The 23,235-nt window shown below is 41.5% G+C and overlaps 1 protein-coding gene across 1 annotated transcript; it reads right to left on the minus strand.

Annotated features, from left to right (window-relative positions):
• Nucleotides 1-957: 957 nt before the first annotated feature.
• On the minus strand, nucleotides 958-20,328 carry LOC149442246 (uncharacterized). The gene is made up of 4 exons (XM_089656312.1): nucleotides 19,258-20,328; nucleotides 14,415-14,945; nucleotides 12,035-12,565; nucleotides 958-10,145 (listed from the first exon to the last, which is right to left on the minus strand). The coding sequence occupies exons 1-4, from the start codon at nucleotides 20,083-20,085 to the stop codon at nucleotides 9,576-9,578; spliced, it is 2,460 nt and encodes an 819-aa protein (XP_089512438.1). The 5' UTR covers nucleotides 20,086-20,328; the 3' UTR covers nucleotides 958-9,575.
• Nucleotides 20,329-23,235: the final 2,907 nt, after the last annotated feature.

A 23,235-nucleotide genomic window follows, 5' to 3' on the forward strand; every position in this document is an offset into this window, starting at 1 on the left:
TGTATTCTTCAGATCTTTTTAACATATAAAAAAGTAATTTTAACATATATTTTTACATATATTTGTAAATGAATTCCAAAAATGTATATTTGTATTTTTAAAGACATACAGTATATTTGAAATGTATTTTTAATAATATTTTTCATATATTTTGTAATAAAAACACATTTCAACATGCAGTGTGTGTATATATATATGTATATATATATATATACACATATATACACTGTATACTGAAATATATTGAATATGGACAAAATTGTAGCATTTCAAATATATAGCAATATATTTGGGAGGAATATTTTTAAAATATATTTCAAATATATTTTTCTTCCATATGGGTAGTGCCCATTGGGACAGGAAGTGATGGGAGATGAACATAAGCTGTAAATGAAACACTTTTTTTAGTAGAGTTGTTAAGAGTAGAACACTTGACTGTTCTACCATTTTCACAATTATACATTTTAAATTAAAATGTAAAAGTAATTTTTTTTGTAGACTTACCTTTTCTCCAAGATCATGTATACCAAACATTTACTGTTCCTGATATGTGCCTGCTGTACCATGTACTTGTATGAAAAAGTATCCTGTTCTCTTTGTATTGCTTTTTTTGTGTGTGATCAGACTTGTCCTGAACCCCCTCCCTCCTACGCAGCCATTCACTGGGAAGTTCAGTCTTCTGCTGTTTCTCCTGCCCCAGCTCTCTGTTCTCAGCTGCATAAGGAGCTTAGAGGGTATGTGATCACTTATAAAACGGGAAAATGTATTTATAATGTTTTTTATATCTATACACAAATGTTTTGCCTTTCATTTCTATTTTAAAATGAATAGGTTGTTTTACAAGGTGAGGATTTACATATACTTCAAATATTTTATAAGTCAGATTCTTGAGATGGAAAAAAATAACACAATTTTATAAAAAGCTATATTTTTTTTTATTTAAAAAAAAAAATCACATTTAACTTTGTTGTGTCAATATCTTTATTTGAATAAAAAATTTACAAAATGTCAACGTTTAAAATGAAAAATACAGCATTTTCAAAATTATAATTTGTAAAAAATTAAACTGTAAAATGAATCAAGGAATGTCAGGACTTAGTTATGAAGTGGAGTTTATGTACACCTGTCTCCAGACTATAAACGTTATATTTTTTACATAGGGGAAAATTTACTAAAATTGGAGTACTCAGAATCTGGTACAGATGTGCATGGTAGCAAATCAGCTTCTAACTTCAGCTTGTTCAGTTATGTTTTGGCAGTAAAATCTGGAAGCTGATTTAGTAAACAACCCCCATATTCTTAAAACGTGTAAAGGCAAATTAAAAAAAAATGTATATATGTAGTACACCTCTACAATATATGCTTCTTTCCATGCATTTTATTCTGTATTCCTGCAAATACAGAAAAATAGCTATTGATCCATCAGAAATGCTCTCAGCATCTTGTGGGCTGACAACAAATAATAATGTTGTGGATTCAGTATTGTCAGTCCTGCCCATTAACTTTTGCTAAACTACTCAACCACCCAGACTCTCAGATCTCTACATTATAAAGCTTAATTATTCTGTAGTCCAAGATAATAAATTAGAAGTCATAGATAAAATGAAATGGGCAGATGACACATGACAGCCCTGAATTTTTGACATGGTCAACTGGTTTTATTTATTTTTATTTTTCATTTATCCACTTGTCGACCAGCCACAGCACATACTGTGTCTGGGCGGTGCCTGCAGGCAAAATTACGTACATGTACGTAATTTTGTCTGACCTGATAAAAGTATGTAAAAAAAAATAGTAAAAAACAAAAAAAGTAAAATAAAAGGAAAAAAAAAGTTTAAAAAAATTAAACAAAAAATGATATATATACATAGATTTATTTTACATATACCGTCACCAGTCAGTGTCCCTGATCACCACCACACCAGTCTTATGATGATGCTGTATTGCACTGGTGACAGTATGCAAAAATAATTGTGGAATATGCAGTATATATATATATATTTATTAAAATATATTTTTGTTCAATTTCTTTTTTAAAAAAATTGTGAAAAAAAATGACAACTTCAAAAAATTTGCCATGCCTCTTACTAAGTACTGACTGCCTACTTTCCAAAAAGGGGTCGTTTGAGGGGAATTTTTACTGTCCTGGCATTTTAGGGCCTCAAGAAATGAGGTCAGCTGTCAGTGCATCTTGATTTATCCATTTCCACATACTGTACATATCCCATAATTTGTAGGCGCTATAACTTTCACCCAAACCAATTAATATAAACTTATTGGGATTTTATTTCACCAAAGACAAATATCAGAATACATTTATGCCTACATTTAGGACAACATTTTACTTTATTAGATAGGTTTAATAACAGAAAGTACAAAATATTGTTTTTTCTTTCAAAATGTTTGGCTTTTTTTGTTTATATTACAAAAAATAAAAAATCCAGTTGTAATAAAGTACCACCAAAAGAAAGCTCTATTTGTGTGCATAAAATGATAAAAATCTCATTTGTGTACAGTATTGCATGGCCGCACAATTGCCAGTTAAAGTAGCGCAGTGCTGAAGAGGAAAAAAAAACCCTGGTCATGAAGGGGGTAAAGTCTTCTGGAGCTCAAGTGGTTATTTTAATTTATAAAACAAATATAACAAACACCTTCAATGATATATTAAACATGCTAAAAGGGAGCAAATAGTAGTTCGTTGTTAGGGTCTACATATTTTTACAGGCAAAGAGCTTTGAAACAAGCCTTTAATGACTTCTCTAGCTGCATGTACTGTGAAGAAATTCATTCTAGAGTTCGGTTATAGTTTTTTTCCGACAGCTTTGTGTATGGAAATCTACAAGTTTATAACCAGAAATACTTGCTGTGTGTTTACATTAGAGAGCTGGCAGACTGGCAAGATTCTGCTTCAATAGAAAGTAATTTTTTATTTTTTTGGTGGTTCTGTTGTGAACCTTGAAGATGAATGCCTGTAGCTACGGAGGGGAATGTGGGTTCTCTGGCAGCTGTCCTTTCCTGGCTGTGGTAGGGGGCAGTGTGGAGTGCGATTCAGTACATCACATGGCTCCTGTTTTCTTTTTGTACAACAAATTTATGTGAAGTGTACAAAACGTACATTTTATTCATGGCGATGTACAGCAGTGCAATGCGCTGTGGTGCTGAACGGTGCCATGCAATGTGCTGCAATAAAATGCAGCATGCCACACAGGGAACAATTGCAGTGACATGCGGTTTACAATGTAGTCACCACACACAGTTCACCGTGCATAGGTTCACACTAGCGCACAGGCTGTGGGCTGGTTGCGGGTGCAGGAATCACACCTATTCTAGCACCCACAACCACCCACAGCCGAATCAAGCTGCTTTTGCGAGATGCACAGGGCTGCCATCCTTTCTGAATAGCACTCCCACTATTCTCAGCCTGCAGTGCGATCGCGGGTGCAGGAACTGCAGGGGAACCACATGGTCTTTTTTCCACTGCAGATGTTTTTTGGAAAATGTGCATGCACCATTTTTTTGCATTCAACACGGACACAGCAGCCCAATTCAAATGACTCCTATGGGGTTCTACAACTCAATGTGCTAATGGGCCTCAGGCATTAAATCATCAGAAGATCAATGAGTATAATTTGTCAGACAGCCTGTTATGGCAAATGGATGGTCACCAGCCAACAGGTCTTGGGGAGTACAGCATTCAGGCATGTATTGCTATAGTTGTCTCCCAAGATGAGCATTGTCACTATCCTGCACTTCTATCCAAATGATTTCTGCCATGTTGTCTCTCTTCCCCCATGATAATTTTTCAGCACTTCCCTCTATCACCATTCTTCTACTCATCTGTGCATTCCCACCCTCACCCCCTTATGACCATTCTCCACTTTTCCCTGTCTCCATTATTCTTTACTTCTCTTTAAGCACACTCTCTTTACCCATATGATTATTCTCTTCCACTTCCATTAATGCCCATTCCCCTCTCCTCAGTCATCAGCATCCCCTCCTAACTCCATGCCTCCCCTCCTTCTCTGCTACTTGCCCAATCTCCATTGCTTTGTGATCATTCTCTATAATAATTCTTTTTTATGCTCGTTCTTTGCCTACTCTTCTTCCCACTTTGATTATTCTCATTCACTTCCATCCATACCAGCTTTCTCTCTAAAGATTTCCTTGTAAATTAACTGTCCGTTTTTAACCTCGGAAACGACTAAGCAACTTATTCACTCCCTGGTTATCTCTCACCTTGACTATTGTAACTCCCTCCTCATTGGCCGACCTCATCACAGGCTATCCCCTCTTCAGTCCATCATGAATGCTGCTGCCAGACTCATCCACCTTACTAACTGTTCTGTATCTGCCATCCCTCTCTGCCAATTCCTACACTGGCCTCCACTCAGTGTCCTCCACCCCTCTCTGCCAATCCCTCCACTGGCCTCCACTCAGTGTCCTCCATCCCTCTCTGCCAATCTTTCCAATGGCCTCCACTCAGTGTCCTCCACCCCTCTCTGCCAATCCCTCCACTGACCTCCACTCAGTGTCCTCCATCCCTCTCTGCCAATCCCTCCACTGGCCTCCACTCAGTGTCCTCCACCCCTCTCTGCCAATCCCTCCACTGGCCGCCACTCAGTGTCCTCCACCCCTCTCTGCCAATCCCTCCACTGGCCTCCACTCAGTGTCCTCCACCCCTCTCTGCCAATCCCTCCACTGGCCGCCAATCAGTGTCCTCCACCACTCTCTGCCAATCCCTCCACTGGCCGCCACTCAGTGTCCTCCACCCCTCTCTGCCAATCCCTCCACTGGCCTCCACTCAGTGTCCTCCACCTCTCTCTGCCAATCCCTCCACTGGCTTCCCATTGCCCAAGGGATAAAATTCAAAACATTAACAATCACATATAAAGCCATTTATAACTCTGCCCAAAATTACATCACCAATCTTATCTCGAAATATCACCCAAACCGTACTCTCCGCTCCTCGCACAACTTCCTGCTTTCTAGCTCCCTTGTCTCCTCCTCCCATGCTCATCTCCAGGACTTCTCCAGAACTTCCCCCATCCTCTGGAACTCTCTACCCCAATTTATCAGACTATTGCCTACTCTGCTCACTTTTAGGCAATCTTTGAAAACTTATCTCTTCAGGGAAGCCTATCCTGCCCTCAGCTAATAAAGGGATCTTCTACTCCTCCTACCAGGCCATCCCCCGCAGTTACTACCTTTTGTACTACTAGCCCCTCCCTCTTAGATTGTAAACTCCAAGGAGCAGGGCCCTCCTATCCCTCTTGTATTGAACTGTATTGTTGCTGCCTTGTCTCCCTCCTTTATATTGTAAAGCACTGAGCAAACTGTTGGCACTATATAAATCCTGTATAATAATAATAATAATTGTAATTTCTGCACCTCCATTCATACGCACTCCCCTCCTCTCCCCTCCAAGATAATTCTCCACTTCCACTATACCTACTCTTCTTTTTGGTCTTTTTCCCCTTCTTGCTTCCATACCCACCCTACTTTTCCTTCGATGCTTCTTCTTCTGTTCCACCTATGCCTACTGTCTGGTAATTTTACACCTCTTCCATCATTGCCTATGCTCCGGTCTTCCATGATCATTCTTCTCCAGTTTTTTTTTTTGCCCACACTTTTCCCCTGTATGATCCTTCTTCTCTTCCTTCCATGTCTACTGTCTGGTCATTTTCTTTCTCTTCCATCATGTCCATTCTGCCACCCTCCATGATCATTCTCCATTTCCTTCCAAGTCAGCTCTCTTCTTATCTGAACGTTATACTCCATTTTTGTCTATGACTGCTCTACTACTTGACCATTCACCTCCATTTCCATCCATGTCCATTCTCCTATTTATTAATTTTTATCCATTTCCATCCATGCCTGCTCTCCTATTTGGACATTCTCTTTTCTTTCCATTAATGCCCCCACTCCTATGTGATCATGCTCCTTTATTTCCTTCCATGCCCACTTTCCTACTTGAACATTGTCTTCCATTTCCATTTCTGTCTGCTCTCCTATTTGGACATTCATCTCCATTTCCATGGAGCTTATGGGCAGCACAGTGGCTAAGAAGTTAGCACTTTCACCTACCAGCATTAGGGTTGTTGGTTTGAATCCCAGTGATGGCACTACCTGTGTGGGTTTCCTCCGGGTACTCCGGTTTCTTCCCACCTCCAAAGACATGCTGGTAGGTTAATTGGCTCCTGTCTAAATTTGCCCTAGTATGTGTATGTATGAATGTGAGCTAAGGACCTTAGATTGTATGCCCCTTGAGAGTTACGGACTTATATGAATGCACAATATATATATGTGTACAGTGCTGTGTAAATTGATGGTACTATACAAGTACCTGTAGTTAATCATTTCTATTCCATGCACACTCTTTTTGATTCTTTTCCTATACTTCCAATTAAATAATCTTTTCCTATACTTCAGTTAAACAAAGACACAAAACAGATTACATTTCTTCCATTATACATTACATGCTAACAAAACTGCACAGCGGAAAACACCCTGACTCCCACATTATTTATGAAATGAAGCCTACAAAAGCGGTAAAGTATATGTCATAAAAAAACATTCTGCCAATTGCTTTATCTAGACTATATACAGGTTGCATAGCTTTCCTAGAAGTGATCTTGTGTCAGCAAAACCTTTTGTCATATTCTGCCAACATAGATTGACTAATTTAAGGGAGAGCATGCAATATTAGTTGGGGCACTGCTTCTATACAATACACCTTTGTATTTTGTATATTGTTCCTAAACAAACCAAAAAACTCCATCTCTCATTATTATTAGCTAAGGCACAGTATATCTACTTTTAGTGAATTCCAAGGCACCATTGCTGTAGTTGAGATTCTCAAGATGGTATTTTAACAAATCTAAGATACTCAGTAGCCCACACTTTGAAGTGTATGTATGAAACTTTACTTTGATTTCAGTTACTGTACCCAGTAGGCTTTCTGCCCTTAGGTGAACATCTATGACTGAATGGTCCCAGAATAATACAGAGGCTGGATGCTTTTCTTCCATGAAACACCCATGTGTAATAACACCTAAAACAAAATCTATCACTTCAACAATTCAGTGCAGAGGGGCAGATCCACTTATTAGCCCATTACCCTACCCATTCCACTGGAGCAATCAGAAATACATGGAGCTTCTCTTATTTTACTTTTTTTAGTCTTTGTCCTCAATTAAGCTCTCTTGACTTCCTGTTCTGGTGACAACATTGTCAATGTGGCAAGAATCTAGAGGGCACCATTAGGTGCACAGAAAGAACATTTTAACAAAGGCTGTAGCCTCCCCCCCACCCTACCGACAAATATTTTTTTTATTGCTATTGCGGTCCTGTTAGGCAGGCCATAGATGAGTAGAAAACCGAACGTTCTGTCGATTGAAAAACGAAAATGATGGCATACGATTGTGCCATCATATGTTTTGTTTTTCAAACCAAGCCAGAATCCAATACGTTGGATTAGGCACTTTCGATTGCAACAGAAAAAGCTTGTGTTGCAGCTAGTACACTAATGATGCGAACAGGGGTGGACTGACAACTCATGGGGCCCCCGGGCAATAGGGGATCATGGGGCCCCTGTGTCCTTGCCCAAACTCAAAAAAGCCTATGAAAAAGGTACCAGGGGCATCTTATGGGGCCCCCTACTGACCCCGGGCCCTCAGGCAGTGCCCGAGTTTCCAAATGGTCAGTCCGCTCCTGGATGCGAACAACAAAAGACCAAGAATTTTCATTTGGTTTTTGACTCACCTATGGCCTCCCTTAGAGAATATCCTGTACTTCCCGTCCTGTTGACAATGTTGTCAGGGGAAGATCTTCAGAATGGGACCAAATAGTAAAATATAACCCATCTCTATATGAAACTAAGAGAGATACAATTTAAGATAAACCAAGGCAAAACCAGGGAAATGAAATCAAGCTATAGTGAAATTAATACATACATTTGTAAAAGTCAAAACAATCAGCATATCCAGAGATATCCATCAGCCAAAGTTAAGTGTCCAATGTAGTTGACTAGTGTTTCCCAACCTTCCTTTATATATAAAGATGTACTGTATGTGGACAAATATTGGAAATTGGTATGAGGGCTGCTCGCTAAGCATTCTACTTAGAGTAAATTTAACATTAAAAGTTGTTTCTTTCTTTTTCATTAAGGGACACAAGGATCATTTATTCTGTGACACTTGAGTTATACTGCTGCGTACAGGAGGAATTGAACATTGACAAACAGGTTGTTGGCCAACCAGGTATGACCTCTCCAATTTCCATCATGATTCAGTTTTCTTCCTAGTGTCCTAGGAGGATGGACATAATTTCTCTACTGAGAAACATTTACTCATTATTATTAGATATTTAATTATTTATTAAATTTTTGTTGCTTCTGCTCCCCCTCCCAGGCTCATGCAATCCAACCTGCCTGTGTCTCAGCACAGACCAGCAGACCTCCATGTTGTTCTAGTAGACCTTTTTGAGCCAAGGAGTCATTGTTCTTGTTCCCACAGCACAAAGGTCTCAGGGTTTTTACTCAGACCTGTTCACTGATCACACGTTCTAGAAGTATTACCACGTGGATCTTCAGGCCTCATCTGATGCCAGCTTTGGGTGCAAATCCTTAAGGAAGCTCTCTCAGCTGCAGGCTGCCCCAGTTCTATTGACTTTTGTTATATGGGCCCATCATTGTTTTGTTATTGTTGACACCCCCCACCCCAGTTGCATTGCTTTTGGACATCTCAGATCAACTGAATCTTGTGTCCCTTAAAGTATAACTAAAAGCAATTTTGTTAAGTTTAGGATTGGAAAGTGGAAAAGGAATTAGAACCCTTGGCAGGTTTCTTTTTTGCTGATTTACCCTCTCTATTTAGCCTGCTTACCATTATCATTGAAAGTGAACGTAAAAGAAAACCCCAAATTTTGTGTTGTCCCCAGAAAATATTTGGGGGGAAATCTTCCAATGGGGACATGAGCTCTGGTGACCTGGGGGTCCTCAGAGAATTCCCTTAATTTGCAGGGATTTTCTCTCACTTCTCTCACTCCCATTTTGTCTATGGGACAGGAAGTGAAGGTAAATCTCCCCAAAGGGACACAGATGGCAAACAATAAACTGACAGTGGTTATAACCCTCCCTTACTCTATTCAGTATGAAAAAAAATGTTTTGCCTATAGTTGTATTTTAATTAACCCTGTTTGAACAGTGTTGGTAGTTCTCATTATCAGTTGTAAACTAGATTTGAACACTGCCTGTCCTAACAATGGGTTACAAGTTGGACTTCTCCAATGTCAATGAGAGGGAACTTAGCCTGTCCTAAGCTTTTCTATTAGGACAGACCCACGTTGAACATTCAGAAACACTTACAGTCTGCCATGACACCTTCTCCTAAAAGATTTCTAAAAGGTAAGAAATATTTTAAAAAATAGGTATGTTGTATGAATAGGAACACATAACAAACATATACAATTTTCTAAAATTTGACTGCATAATTTGAGAAAACTTTTCAAGAGGTAGAATGTCATACAACCTGTTACACCAATGAGTAATACAATGTAACAATATATGCAGGATTTAGCTAATTTTTTGTTTTTTTAGCACGTATGTTCTCCACCACCTCGTTCCATTCTCTCACTTGTTGTAGAAGCCTTTGGGTCCTCTCATCTTGGGTTATTTCATCTTCATGATGTAAAAAAGATGCTTGGTCAGACCTCCTCCTAATGCTAAGTGACTCTTCATTTTCATCAGACTCAAAACTTTCTGAAGTATTTGTAGAAATAGTAACTGCAGAGAAAGGTGAACTGGATCTTGAGTCAATGTCTGAACATCCTTCAGGATTATAAGTTGGTTGTGGAATTTGTAGCTCCATATTTAACAACGGTTTGGATAAAGAAGACCCTGCTCCTTCCGCTTTCTCTTTAGATGGCGATATTTGACTTAGATAACAAGACAACCTTGGGAATTCCTTAGGAACACATGGAGAAGTTTCAAAAAGATCTTTAGGTTCCATGGTAGAAGAGGTGGGTGAAATAGATCCAGATTTACTTTCATGATTTCTATCTGAACCTCCAGGATTAGGTCTCCTTTTTATAGAATTTGTATCTTCACAATAAGGTTTTCTTTTGATTTGTTCCTTCACCAAAGGATGCTGATATATAAAAAAAGTACACTTTACCAAAGCAGTTTTTATAACTTATAACCAAAGGCAAAACTTTCATGTGATCAGTGGGCAGAGCCTGATGGGGAACTCAGAGACTATTTTCTCATTATTTGATTGACAGTGCAGTGCAATGGGAACGTCCTCAGCTGCTACTCAGTCCAATAGTGGCATTTGACTCCACCCACTGCTGAGCACTGTCACTCAAAGCCGGGGGGGAGAACCTGATGGGGAAATAATCTCGCAGTTCCCCATCACGCTCTGTCCACCAAGTGACAAGACATTTCCCAAATAGGAGCATTGCCTCTATTTGGGTAAAGAGATCACCGGTAATGCCGGCATTTTTGTTTACCTTTAGCTTTTGTCCAGTCAGTCTCTGTTCAGTAGGATATTACATACATGACAGCTTCCTAGCACAGGTAAGGCCCGCTCTGAGTACTGCAGTCCAGAGCTGAGCCTAGTTACTGTACATCCAGTTTCCTAAATAGAGAACTGGTAGTAATTCTTTAAGGGCTCATTTACATTGCTTCAAACTTCAAAACATTAAAAAGAGAGGAGTGGGTTTTTATTTCCCAAATTATACTTACCTAGGTGGATACACTTCTGCCTCTGTCCCCCGGCAGCACCAAGAGCAGCGAGTTCTCACCACTACTGTGAGCAGAGAGTGGTGACTGTCAGTTACCGCTCTCTGCTCTGCCTCCCTCCCCCCTGGAGTTCTGGCTGTGGAGGGGGAGGGAGCAACTGGCTCAGGCTCTCAGCAGCTCGCTGAGAGGCTGAACCAAGTACCGCTCCAGACTTTGGGGTGGATCCCGACTTTGAAGTCGAGATCCTTTCCCAACCTGGACTAACATCAGCTGACAGTGGGCCTCAGCCTGCTGTCAGCTGAAAATAGGTCACAGGAGTGCAGAACGAACTGCACTTCTGTGATTCACAGGAGAAGTAGAGCCAAACGCGCCTATCGCTTCAACATGCTTTTTTAATGTGTTTTTGATGCTTTGGTGATGCTTTTTGAAGCTTTAATGAAACACAGCAGATGCCCTGTGTGTGTTAATGTTCTATTTGTTTTAAAGGGGTCCAGTAGGACCCCAGCATTTTGGGAGGATACTCCGAGCTGCCCCATGGGTCGTTGGCCAGGCTTTCTGGGACTGAATCCCTCAGACCTTAGTGGGCCACCAAGACCTAAATCTCATATTTAAAACAAGTTTCCATCATGTAGCATGCCATACAATCTGCTCAGGGCTGCTTTTAGAAACCACGGGGCCCCATACAGCCAACCTGACAGGCCCCCCCTCAAAACCCCCCCCACAGTTTACTATGCTTTAGTTATGAATGAACACAGTGAGTGATCAGTACCAATCTCTCATTGTGTTCATTCAGAAAATTAAGGAGCTGGTAAATGTGACATGTTTACTAGACCCTTCCCCCACTCTCCATTCTGAAGGATTCTATTGTGTGATTGCAGCTGCTTGTGGGAGGGAGAGGAGAGAAGCTGGCAGCACTGCGGGGGGACGACACTGGGGGGCCTGGGCAGCAGGGGGAAATGTATTGTGCACAGAGAGGGTGATAGGTGCAACATGGGGGCAATTACTGGATCTGATTGTCAGTATGGCTCCCGCTGCAGCAGTTGAAAGCCAGCAAGAGGTAGAGGAGTAGAAGTCAGCTTTCAGCTGCTACAGACAGAACCATACAGGTGATCGGTTCCAGTAATTGTCTCCCACACTGTGCTGATCACCCTCCCTGCCCACATCCGATTCACCCAGCTGCCTGGGCCCCCTTGCTGGCCTGGGCCCTGTTCAGGAGGACTGGTGGTACCCCTTTAGCCCTGAACCTGCTACACACACGAGTAGTAAAATGCAACAATATATGTAGGACTTCAGTACCTTGTTCAACTCTCTCACATGTTGTAGAAGCCTTTGAGTGGTCTCGTGTTGGGTTGTTTCATCTTGTTGATGTAAAGAAGATGCTTGGTCAGGCCCCCTTCTGATGTTAAGAAACTCTTCATTTTGGTCAGACTCAAAACCTTCTGAAGTATTTGTAGAGATAGAATCTGCTGAGAAAGGTGAACTGGATCTTGAGTCAACGTCTGAACATCCATCACAATTATACATTTTTTGTGGAATTAGGGCCTTCAGCTTTAAAATTGCTTTGGATAAAGCAGACTCTGCTTTTTCTACTCTCTCTTTAAATGGCGATATTTGACTTGGATAATGAGAGACACTTGGAAATTCCTCAGGAATACGTGGCAAGGTTTCTAAAGGATCTTCAGGCTCCATAATAGAAGAGGTGGATGGAATAGTTCCAAAGTTTCCTTGCTGATTTCTATATGAACCTTCAGGATTATACCTCTTTTTTACAGCGTTTGCATCTTCGCAGTAGATTTTTCTTTTGCTTTGTTCCATTGCCAAGGAATGCTAATATAAAAAAAAAAAAAAAAAAGAAATGATCATAGCGGTTTTCTTAACCCTCCTTTTAGACATTGCTTAAAATGATATTAAACCTTCAGTTTTTCACCAATTTCAGTAGCTGATTTAATCATTTGCTTAGTATGCAGCTTATTTATCTTTTAATACTTGCCTATGTTCCAGTTGAAACTGATGCCATAACCTGATGGGGAAATAATCTCGCAGTTCCCCATCACGCTCTGTCCACCAAGTGACAAGACATTTCCCAAATAGGGGCATTGCCTCTATTTGGGTAAAGAGATCACCGGTAATGCCGGCATTTTTGTTTACCTTTAGCTTTTGTCCAGTCAGTCTCTGTTCAGTAGGATATTACATACATGACAGCTTCCTAGCACAGGTAAGGCCCGCTCTGAGTACTGCAGTCCAGAGCTGAGCCTAGTTACTGTACATCCAGTTTCCTAAATAGAGAACTGGCAGTAATTCTTTAAGGGCTCATTTACATTGCTTCGAACTTCAAAACATTAAAAAGAGAGGAGTGGGTTTTTATTTCCCAAATTATACTTACCTAGGTGGATACACTTCTGCCTCTGTCCCCCGGCAGCACCAAGAGCAGCGAGTTCTCACCACTACTGTGAGCAGAGAGTGGTGACTGTCAGTTACCGCTCTCTGCTCTGCCTCCCTCCCCCCTGGAGTTCTGGCTGTGGAGGGGGAGGGAGCAACTGGCTCAGGCTCTCAGCAGCTCGCTGAGAGGCTGAACCAAGTACCGCTCCAGACTTTGGGGTGGATCCCGACTTTGAAGTCGAGATCCTTTCCCAACCTGGACTAACATCAGCTGACAGTGGGCCTCAGCCTGCTGTCAGCTGAAAATAGGTCACAGGAGTGCAGAACGAACTGCACTTCTGTGATTCACAGGAGAAGTAGAGCCAAACGCGCCTATCGCTTCAACATGCTTTTTTAATGTGTTTTTGATGCTTTGGTGATGCTTTTTGAAGCTTTAATGAAACACAGCAGATGCCCTGTGTGTGTTAATGTTCTATTTGTTTTAAAGGGGTCCAGTAGGACCCCAGCATTTTGGGAGGATACTCCGAGCTGCCCCATGGGTCGTTGGCCAGGCTTTCTGGGACTGAATCCCTCAGACCTTAGTGGGCCACCAAGACCTAAATCTCATATTTAAAACAAGTTTCCATCATGTAGCATGCCATACAATCTGCTCAGGGCTGCTTTTAGAAACCACGGGGCCCCATACAGCCAACCTGACAGGCCCCCCCTCAAAACCCCCCCCACAGTTTACTATGCTTTAGTTATGAATGAACACAGTGAGTGATCAGTACCAATCTCTCATTGTGTTCATTCAGAAAATTAAGGAGCTGGTAAATGTGACATGTTTACTAGACCCTTCCCCCACTCTCCATTCTGAAGGATTCTATTGTGTGATTGCAGCTGCTTGTGGGAGGGAGAGGAGAGAAGCTGGCAGCACTGCGGGGGGACGACACTGGGGGGCCTGGGCAGCAGGGGGAAATGTATTGTGCACAGAGAGGGTGATAGGTGCAACATGGGGGCAATTACTGGATCTGATTGTCAGTATGGCTCCCGCTGCAGCAGTTGAAAGCCAGCAAGAGGTAGAGGAGTAGAAGTCAGCTTTCAGCTGCTACAGACAGAACCATACAGGTGATCGGTTCCAGTAATTGTCTCCCACACTGTGCTGATCACCCTCCCTGCCCACATCCGATTCACCCAGCTGCCTGGGCCCCCTTGCTGGCCTGGGCCCTGTTCAGGAGGACTGGTGGTACCCCTTTAGCCCTGAACCTGCTACACGCACGAGTAGTAAAATGCAACAATATATGTAGGACTTCAGTACCTTGTTCAACTCTCTCACATGTTGTAGAAGCCTTTGAGTGGTCTCGTGTTGGGTTGTTTCATCTTGTTGATGTAAAGAAGATGCTTGGTCAGGCCTCCTTCTGATGTTAAGAAACTCTTCATTTTGGTCAGACTCAAAACCTTCTGAAGTATTTGTAGAGATAGAATCTGCTGAGAAAGGTGAACTGGATCTTGAGTCAACGTCTGAACATCCATCACAATTATAAATTTTTTGTGGAATTAGGGCCTTCAGCTTTAAAATTGCTTTGGATAAAGCAGACTCTGCTTTTTCTTCTCTCTCTTTAAATGGCGATATTTGACTTGGATAATGAGAGACACTTGGAAATTCCTCAGGAATACGTGGCAAGGTTTCTAAAGGATCTTCAGGCTCCATAATAGAAGAGGTGGATGGAATAGTTCCAAAGTTTCCTTGCTGATTTCTATATGAACCTTCAGGATTATACCTCTTTTTTACAGCGTTTGCATCTTCGCAGTAGATTTTTCTTTTGCTTTGTTCCATTGCCAAGGAATGCTAATATAAAAAAAAAAAAAAAGAAATGATCATAGCGGTTTTCTTAACCCTCCTTTTAGACATTGCTTAAAATGATATTAAACCTTCAGTTTTTCACCACTTTCAGTAGCTGATTTAATCATTTGCTTAGTATGCAGCTTATTTATCTTTTAATACTTGCCTATGTTCCAGTTGAAACTGATGCCATAACTATTGCCACTGTGATTTCTTTTTCAGGGTGGCTCCATTCTCTTTCAGCATCCTATGGACCCATCGTTGCAATCAGGGACCTGAGTTGTGTCTCTCTACACTGCGAGCACCAATAGAAACACACAGCCCCATAGCCTAAGATGGCAAGGCACTCCCCTGCTCCTCCCTCCTTCCCCATTGCCTGGCTGGAGACTGCACTGTCCACTGTTAGAACGGTCTGGATAAAAGCGCACAGATGTGTCCCAAAGGAAATAAGTGAATGGTATTTGTGAACTGTGATTAATTAGGAAAAAACTCCCTGATGCCATGGTAAAAACACATCGGTTTGTAGAAAGTATGAACAGGAGCCAGGCGCTGTGTAGTTTTGTGATAAAAGTAATGCACCTTATATTGAGGTGTGCCTTTAATAATTCATATGGTAAAAAAAAAAAAATAGATAACAGCCTGTGGCTTTAAGAAGCCAGGTTCCAAGATGGACGGCCCATCCACTCAGAGGGAAGCAGTGGAGAATAAAATGCCTGTCAGTGCAGGGACCACGTGTATCCAACGTCCCAGCGTCCCGGATGACGTCACCACGATGTGGAGAGATGGAGGGGGGGGAACTCTCGCTGGAGCCGCAGCTTTAGAAGGAAGAGGCCGGTTGCTGGGACAACATGTTTTGCGCACATGCGCTTTATCAGCGCCTGGCTCCTGTTCATACTGTCCACTGTTAACTGCTTCCTGTGAAGACCAGACGTTCAGGGAAGCAACACTGAGATAGCAAGAACCAGCAGCATTGAAAGTAGTAATCTATATTATTCAGGGTAAGGATTTTAACAAATAGTTTACTGGGGAATATTTTTTTTTAATTGTGCTCAATTTGGTAAAGTGGTTGTAAAGACTAAATGTTTTTACCTTCATGCATGAAGGTAAAAAACCTTCAGTGTGTAGCTTCCCCCCAGCACCCCTAATAGTTATCTGAGCCCGATCTTTATCCAGCATTGTGCACGAGAGCAGTGGCTCTCCTAGCTCTCTCCCTCCTCATTGGCTCAGACATAGCAGCGGGAGCCACTGGCTTCCTTTGCTCTTCATCACAGCTAGTGAGGAGGGAGCCAGGGGGTAGTAGGGGCTGAGCAATATTCTCTGTGTCAATGGACACACAGAGTGGGGATCGGGAGAGAACGCATGTAAGTTCACAAATTTATTAACAATATTTTTATGATTTATATAAAATATTCATTGTATTACTAAACATTTAAAAAAGGATGCATTCATGGAACTCAAATGACAAACATTTGTACTTTTTAAAAAGCAGGCCCACGACCTGAATACAAATGTCAGAAGGTTCCTTCTCTGCTAGAAGAGAGGGAGCGGCTGTGTCTCTCCAGTAGTTTGTATAATTTGGTCAACCTACTATTTAGTTTTTTTCTTTAACAACTATAGCTGCTACCTGAACCACTATAAAGCTGTAGTTCTTGCCTAGAACTCTCTAGCTGCACATTGGTAATATGAAATACTCAACTGTAATGTTAGAAAAAAAATGCATTGCATTTTTAGTCTAAAAAACCCCATAGAAAAACATACAGTCATTTTATATTGTACTTTTATGTGCATCTAGGGCCAGATCCTTTTTTTTTTTTTGGATGGAGTGGTGAGTGGTTAGAACCCCTATCAGGTTTTTAGCTAGTTCCTCTGTAGTCAGTGGAGCGTGGGTTGATTGTTTAGGGCTGATTAATGTCTCACAGTCTGCTGCTCTGATTAATTCCCCCTGCATTCCAGAGGATTCTAGAATTATAATGGGACAAAAAACAGACTAAGCAGCCTGAATATTTATGGAACTCCAGCCAACGACTGTACCCAGTAGGTGGCTGAAGAGCCCATAAATAGCCTGAGGCCTGAGGAAGCAGGACAGTGGTCCTAGGTCCAGTTCTGCTGAAGGAGACGCCTGTGAAGTGGACTCTGCCTCTGGAGCAGTATTGCTAGAAGTGCAACTAAGAAGACATTGAGGTCCTGGCTAAGCCTTAGCTGGGTTGGGGGGGGGGGGGGGGGGGGTCAATGGGAGAAGATAGTAAACACATAACACCTTCAGCCCCCGGTCACATCAAAGCCGATTTTGAAATCGTGTGACTTACAGTGAAGCCGTACGATCTGTTGATTTCAGTTGTGATTTCAGCTGTGATTTGCAAGACATCTGACACAGATGTCTATGCAAATCGCAACAAAAGTAGTGCATTATTATTATTATTATACAGTATTTATAAAGCGCCAATAGTTCGCTCAGCGCTGTACATTACAAAGGGGGACAGAACATGTGACAGAACAATACCAATACAATGCAAAACATGAGGGGATCGAGGGCCCTGCTCTTTCCAGCTTACAATCTAGGAGGGAGGGGATGGGGGCACAGGAGGAGATAGCTGTGGGGGATGGTGTGGTAGGAAGAGTGGAGGAGGTTGGCAAGTTAGCAGGGGGTGGGGTAGGCTTCCCTGAAGAGATGGGTTTTCAGGGTGCGCCTAAAGGAGAGGAGAGTAGGTGATAATCTGATGGGTTGGGGCAGGGAGTTCCAGAGGATGGGTGACACCCTGGAGAAGTCCTGGAGGTGGGCATGGGAGGAGGAGACCAGGGAATTAGAGAGAAGGAGGTCTTGTGAAGAGCGTAGTGTGCGTGCTGGGTTAGTGCATGTACTACTTTAGAAATCGGTGTGGCTCCGACCAAGTCGGAACCACACTGATATGACCGCTGTAATAGTGAACAATAGGGTGCGACTTGGCATAGGATTTGCAAGCCACAGGGCATGCAAATCGCGTGCCAAGTCGCACCCAATGTGACTGGGGTGTAATAAACACATTCGAGCAAGAATATATCTATGTGGTCCTCCCTCGCTCCTGACCCCCAAAACAAACTGCGAGAAGCCACTAACACCTTACCATATACCACATGGGAAAATGTACAGATTTAAGGCTAATTGGTGCTGCGCTATCTCCAAGTATAAGAAGAACATATAATATAATCGCCTTAAAGAAGTCCCCCTCTCAATGTACTAATTCGTAAATATAAACTAAAATAAAGTGGTTATATATACCAAATCAGAAATTATCACCAGATCTCAATATAGAATAGAATGGACATAAAACAATTTGGATAGTAAAAGTGAAAAAACACCCAAACAAAAAAGGCGTAACCTAGGTATACCACTGATAAATAGGTGACTGTGGGTGAAAATATAAAACTACTTAATATCAATTAGAACGTGCCAACATGAAAAGTGATATGATCCATAAAATGGGATCCCAAAAAGACAGTGCTTATTGTAACATGAAAATAAGCTACAGAACTTGTGCAGCGCAACTAGAACCGTTGCTAAAGAAGACAATCAGAAACCATACAGATTATAATTGAAAATAGTGACAAATGGATTGAAGTGAAAATCCAAAACCACGTGGTGACACAATTTCTGGCGTGGACGCCATATTGGTACTCCTATACACATGTGGGAGTGGGGATTCGGTTTTACTTCTTTAAATTAAATAACTACGGTATTACACTATGGGAGCATCTCTCTTTATTTTTTCTGGCTGCATGTGAATTGGCTGATCCTTTATTATACTGCTCTGGAGAGGGTTCCTGTTGTGTCAGTATCCATCAGTGAGAGGGATTTATCCATCGCTGTACCTGATACCTTCTGATGTGGGTCCTGGTTCCTGGTTGGTGCGATATTTTGTGAGAAAAGCTTTTTGGCCCTGTAGAGGTGAGGGGGCATTTTGCCTAGTTTCGGATCTATCTATCTATCTATCTATCTATCTATCTATCTATCTATCTATCTATCTGTAACATATTTATAACATGACTATATGTTATGTATTATAAATGATAATCTCTTTACATATAAATAATCATTAGTGTAATGATAGTATAAAAGAGGTAGTTGTATGAATTACAGTTTGTATACAATGAGCTATGCTATTATTTACTGTATCTATAGGCTTTATACATCATTCCCTCATTATGGGAAATTTCCTGTTGTGTGTGTATAGGACAGGAAAGGAAGATAAATCTGTCTCAGATGGACACAACAGCAAAAATAAGAAAAAAATGAGATAAATTGAAACTGATATATTTTAATTTAGGAATCTGGACATTTTACCTGGTGATATTGTAGACTGCGGCTGTGTGATGGATTTAGCTCTGGTTGTATTTTAGAGAATTGGGTTGCATTGTAAGTTTGCTCTCTTAAGCTGTGCTGTGGAATTAAGACACCGTTGGGTAAAATATTATCCTTATCCAAATGAATAAGTCGTTCATGCTGGGAAAGAGGTATATCTGGCCTTGTGTTTTTGACAAGAATTCTTTGCTCCAGTTTATTGCATTTATATTTCATTATTCCATGGCTGGGAGAAAATGTGTCCATGATTCTAGGTGAATCTTGTTCTCCAGAAACTCTGACTTGTTGAGCCGGCAGTAGGTACATTGTGTTTTTGTACATATATATAGCCCTGGCCCTGATGTCAAACACTCTTAGATTAAATAGAAGAGTGTCTTCACATTTTGGACTGGTGTTTTCATCATAACTATATGCTGCCTTCTCATTGGTTGTCCGTGATAGTTGCAAAATGGTTGAAGCAATTTCTCTGGAGGATCTTATAGGGACAAAACAATCCTCAGCGCTGTCCTTTTCTCCAGCCATGAAGGTATTTGGAGTTCCAGCAAAACAGGTTCTGTGGTTTCCCCCACAGAACATCTGCTTTGTGGACTCCTTGTTCAATGTATTCAGGTTGTGGTTTATCTGAAGTGAACCTCTGGTTACAGGCGACACAAAGATAACATGAGGGGTGTTGCCATCAATGTAGTTATCCATCTGGTGGAACTTCTGAAGAACATATGGAGGCAAGGTACTAAAGGGAATGGCTTTTACTTCCGCATTTGATGGGATATGAAGATAGTAGTCACAGCAGGTCAACTTTTTTGAGTTCATATTCACAAATAGGAGATATGGAAATTCAGGGTTTCAAAATGTCGCTTGTCGTTACTTTGTTTGCAATCGTGCCAAGGCCTGCATATTTACTTCACAAGCTAAAGACTCACTTGTTATGCTAACGATAAGAAATGATGGTGACATTAGGGTAAAGATATGCAGAAATGGAATTGTCTTTTGATTTGACCATCTAGAATCTATTCCAAGAGTCACTTGGGTATTACCACTTTGGATAAGCATTGTACAAACCTGCCATTGGAAAAAAAGAAAAGCTTTAGTGATTTAAAGCTAAACTCTGGGCAATAATACTTTCATATAATTACTGTATATTCTTTAATAGCCACAAAAGATATAAATCCAGTTTGTGTGCACCAAAAGCTTTTGCAAACCAGATATTACCTTGTAAGTGTAGTAGTAAAATCATCACTGTGTTGTACATAGCCTGTGCAAAGAACAAGTTTGTGGGAGGGGCCAAGCAGATCCATCCACTACAGGCTGCCTGCAGAAAACTACAGGAGGGGGTGGAGTCAAGACCAGTCACCCTGCACAATGTGAGAGAACAGCAGTGATTGGTCTTTTATTACAGGACGTTCCTGCACAGAGGCAAAGATTCACATTGGATTGCTGTACAGATCTGGAGGAAATACACAAAACACACCAAGATTTAAATAGAATACACAGGATGAATGTATTTAGGCAATATTCACTTATCCCTCAATTTCAGCTGCATTTGACAAATTGTAGAAATGGTAAACCAAGTATAACCATACTTAAAGCAGACCTTAGACCATTATTTCTCACCAAGGTTTTTTTAAATTCTAGGGTTCCTCCAGAGCACTGAGCATTTTTGACCTCTCAGATAAGTAACCATTGACACCAATGGTCTTCCTGCCTGTAAGGAGGGCATTGTTCCCACTGACCACCAATGTAAGGAACATTCTTCTCATGGACCACCAATGTAAGAATTGTTTTTTCACTGATCACCAACTTAAGGTGCATTCTTCCTATTGGCCACAAATATAAGGATCATTCTTCCCACTGACGACCAATGTGAGGAGCATTCTTCTCACTGATCTCCAATGTAAGGACATTCTTCCCATTGACCACTAATGTAAAGGACATTCCTCCCACTGACCACCAATTTTAGGACATTCCTCTCACTGATCACCAATGTAAGGACATTCCTCTCACTGACCACCAATGTGAGGAGCATTCTTCTCACTGATTTCCAATGTAAGGAACATTCTTCTCATGGACTACCAATGTAAGGAGCATTCTTCCTATTGACCACCAATATAAGGGTTTTTTTTTCACTGACCACCAACTTAAGGAGCATTCTTCCTATTGGTCACAAATGTAAGGATCATTCTTCCCACTGACCACCAATGTGAGGAGCATTCTTCTCACTGATCTCTAATTTAAGGAACATTCTTCCCATTGACCACCAATGTAAGGATATTCCTCCCACTGAGCACCAATAAAAGGATCATTCTTCCCACTGACCACCAATGTAAGGAGCATTCTTCCCACTGACCACCATAATAAGGATCATTCTTCCCACTGACCACCAATGTGAGGAGCATTCTTCTCACTGATCTCCAATGTAAGGAACATTCTTCCCATTGACCACCAATGTAAGGGACATTCTTCCCACTGATCACCAATGTAAGGGACATTCTTCCCACTGATCACCAATGTAAGGGACATTCTTCCCACTGATCACCAATGTAAGGGACATTCTTCCCACTGATCACGAATGTAAGGAACATTCTTCTCACTGATCTCCAATGTAAGGAACATTCTTCCCATTGATTACCAATGTAAGGGACATTCTTCCTACTGATCACCAATGTAAGGACATTCCTCCCACTGACCACCAATGTAAGGATCATTCTTCCCACTGACCACCAATGTGAGGAGCATTCTTCTCACTAATCTCCAATGTAAGGAACATTCTTCCCATTGACCACCAATGTAATGACATTCTTCCCACTGACCACCAATGTATGGGACATTCTTCCTATGGTATGCTAATACTAAATAGATCTATATATTGACCTTTCATGACCATTATATAGTATGGCCATCCTTCTCCTGCTCCTAAGGCTCCTAGTGGATTGCTCTGTCAGCAGGAGCTGGCCTGTGGTTAGCAGGTCATCAGATTTCACCTTCTGCATGTCTATTTAAAGAGGGATTTTATCCTGAAATTACTCTTCACTGTGTCAACTAGATGCAGATGCAGTGCAACCCCATGCACTTCTATAGGGCATGTTGCTAGGCGGTATCACTTGTTGAATATGCCATACCCTACTATTTTCACTACAAAGCAAGGAGTCACAGATGCCATAGTGTGTATGGAGCCATCTGGTGTCCATTGCTGGGTTTTGACTGGCGGCTGAGGAACGTTAAAAATTGGCCTCAACTGCCTGGTTTTGCCACACAACGCCTATGTGAAATATGCGTAATTGTGGCCAAAGTTAGCAGGTAGAGAAGTAATATGTAGGACCTTTGTGTAACCTAAGGAGCTGGATAATTGTATGATGATCAGAAAACAACATATGGCTGCACTTTCCTCTTTACAAAACATTGCAAAAGTCTCAATGACCTGGCTTCTTCAATATATATGAAAGTGAGACTTTGCCTCTGTGCACCAAATTCCTGTATTAAGACCAATGACTGCTGCTCTAGCAAATTGTGCATGGTGACTGGTCTTGTCTCCACCCCCTCCTGTAGTTTTCTGCTTGGCCCCTCCCACAACCCTGCTTTCTGCACAGGCTATGTACAGCACAGTGATGACTTTACTTCTACTGTTATGAGGTAATATCTGAGTTTGTAATGGCATTTGGTGCACACAGAGTGGATTTATATATTTTGTGGCTGTGGGGAATATAATTATAGAAAGTATTGTTAGTTTTCTTCTCCAATTTTTTTTTCATAACACCAGAATAATTAAGCCAGTACAAAGCATTAGAGCCATCTTTAACGTGTGGCAAAAGGGGCAGCTGCTCTGGGCCCAGGCATTATTGTGGGACCCAAAGCAGTTGCCCCTTGAGCCCTTTGTCATAGAGAGTCTGGTGGCGGTGGGAAGCAGGGCAGCTTAGCTAAATCTAGTGCCGACAGTGGCGTCCTTGGGGTGCGGGCAGGATAATA

This window comes from Staurois parvus, unplaced genomic scaffold (genome assembly GCF_062004578.1).
Source record: "Staurois parvus isolate SC_StPar_1 unplaced genomic scaffold, SC_StPar_1.0 ptg000897l, whole genome shotgun sequence".
Lineage (NCBI taxonomy): Eukaryota > Metazoa > Chordata > Amphibia > Anura > Ranidae > Staurois > Staurois parvus.

Coding starts and splice junctions, on each gene's coding strand:
- LOC149442246 (XM_089656312.1), bottom strand. CDS start 20,085: ATGAACTCAAAAAAGTTGACCTGCTGTGACTACTATCTTCATATCCCA. Junction 12,566..14,414: donor ATGTGAGAGAGTTGAACAAG/GTACTGAAGTCC, acceptor TTTTTATATTAG/CATTCCTTGGCAATGGAACA. Junction 10,146..12,034: donor ATGTGAGAGAGTTGAACAAG/GTACTGAAGTCC, acceptor TTTATATATCAG/CATCCTTTGGTGAAGGAACA.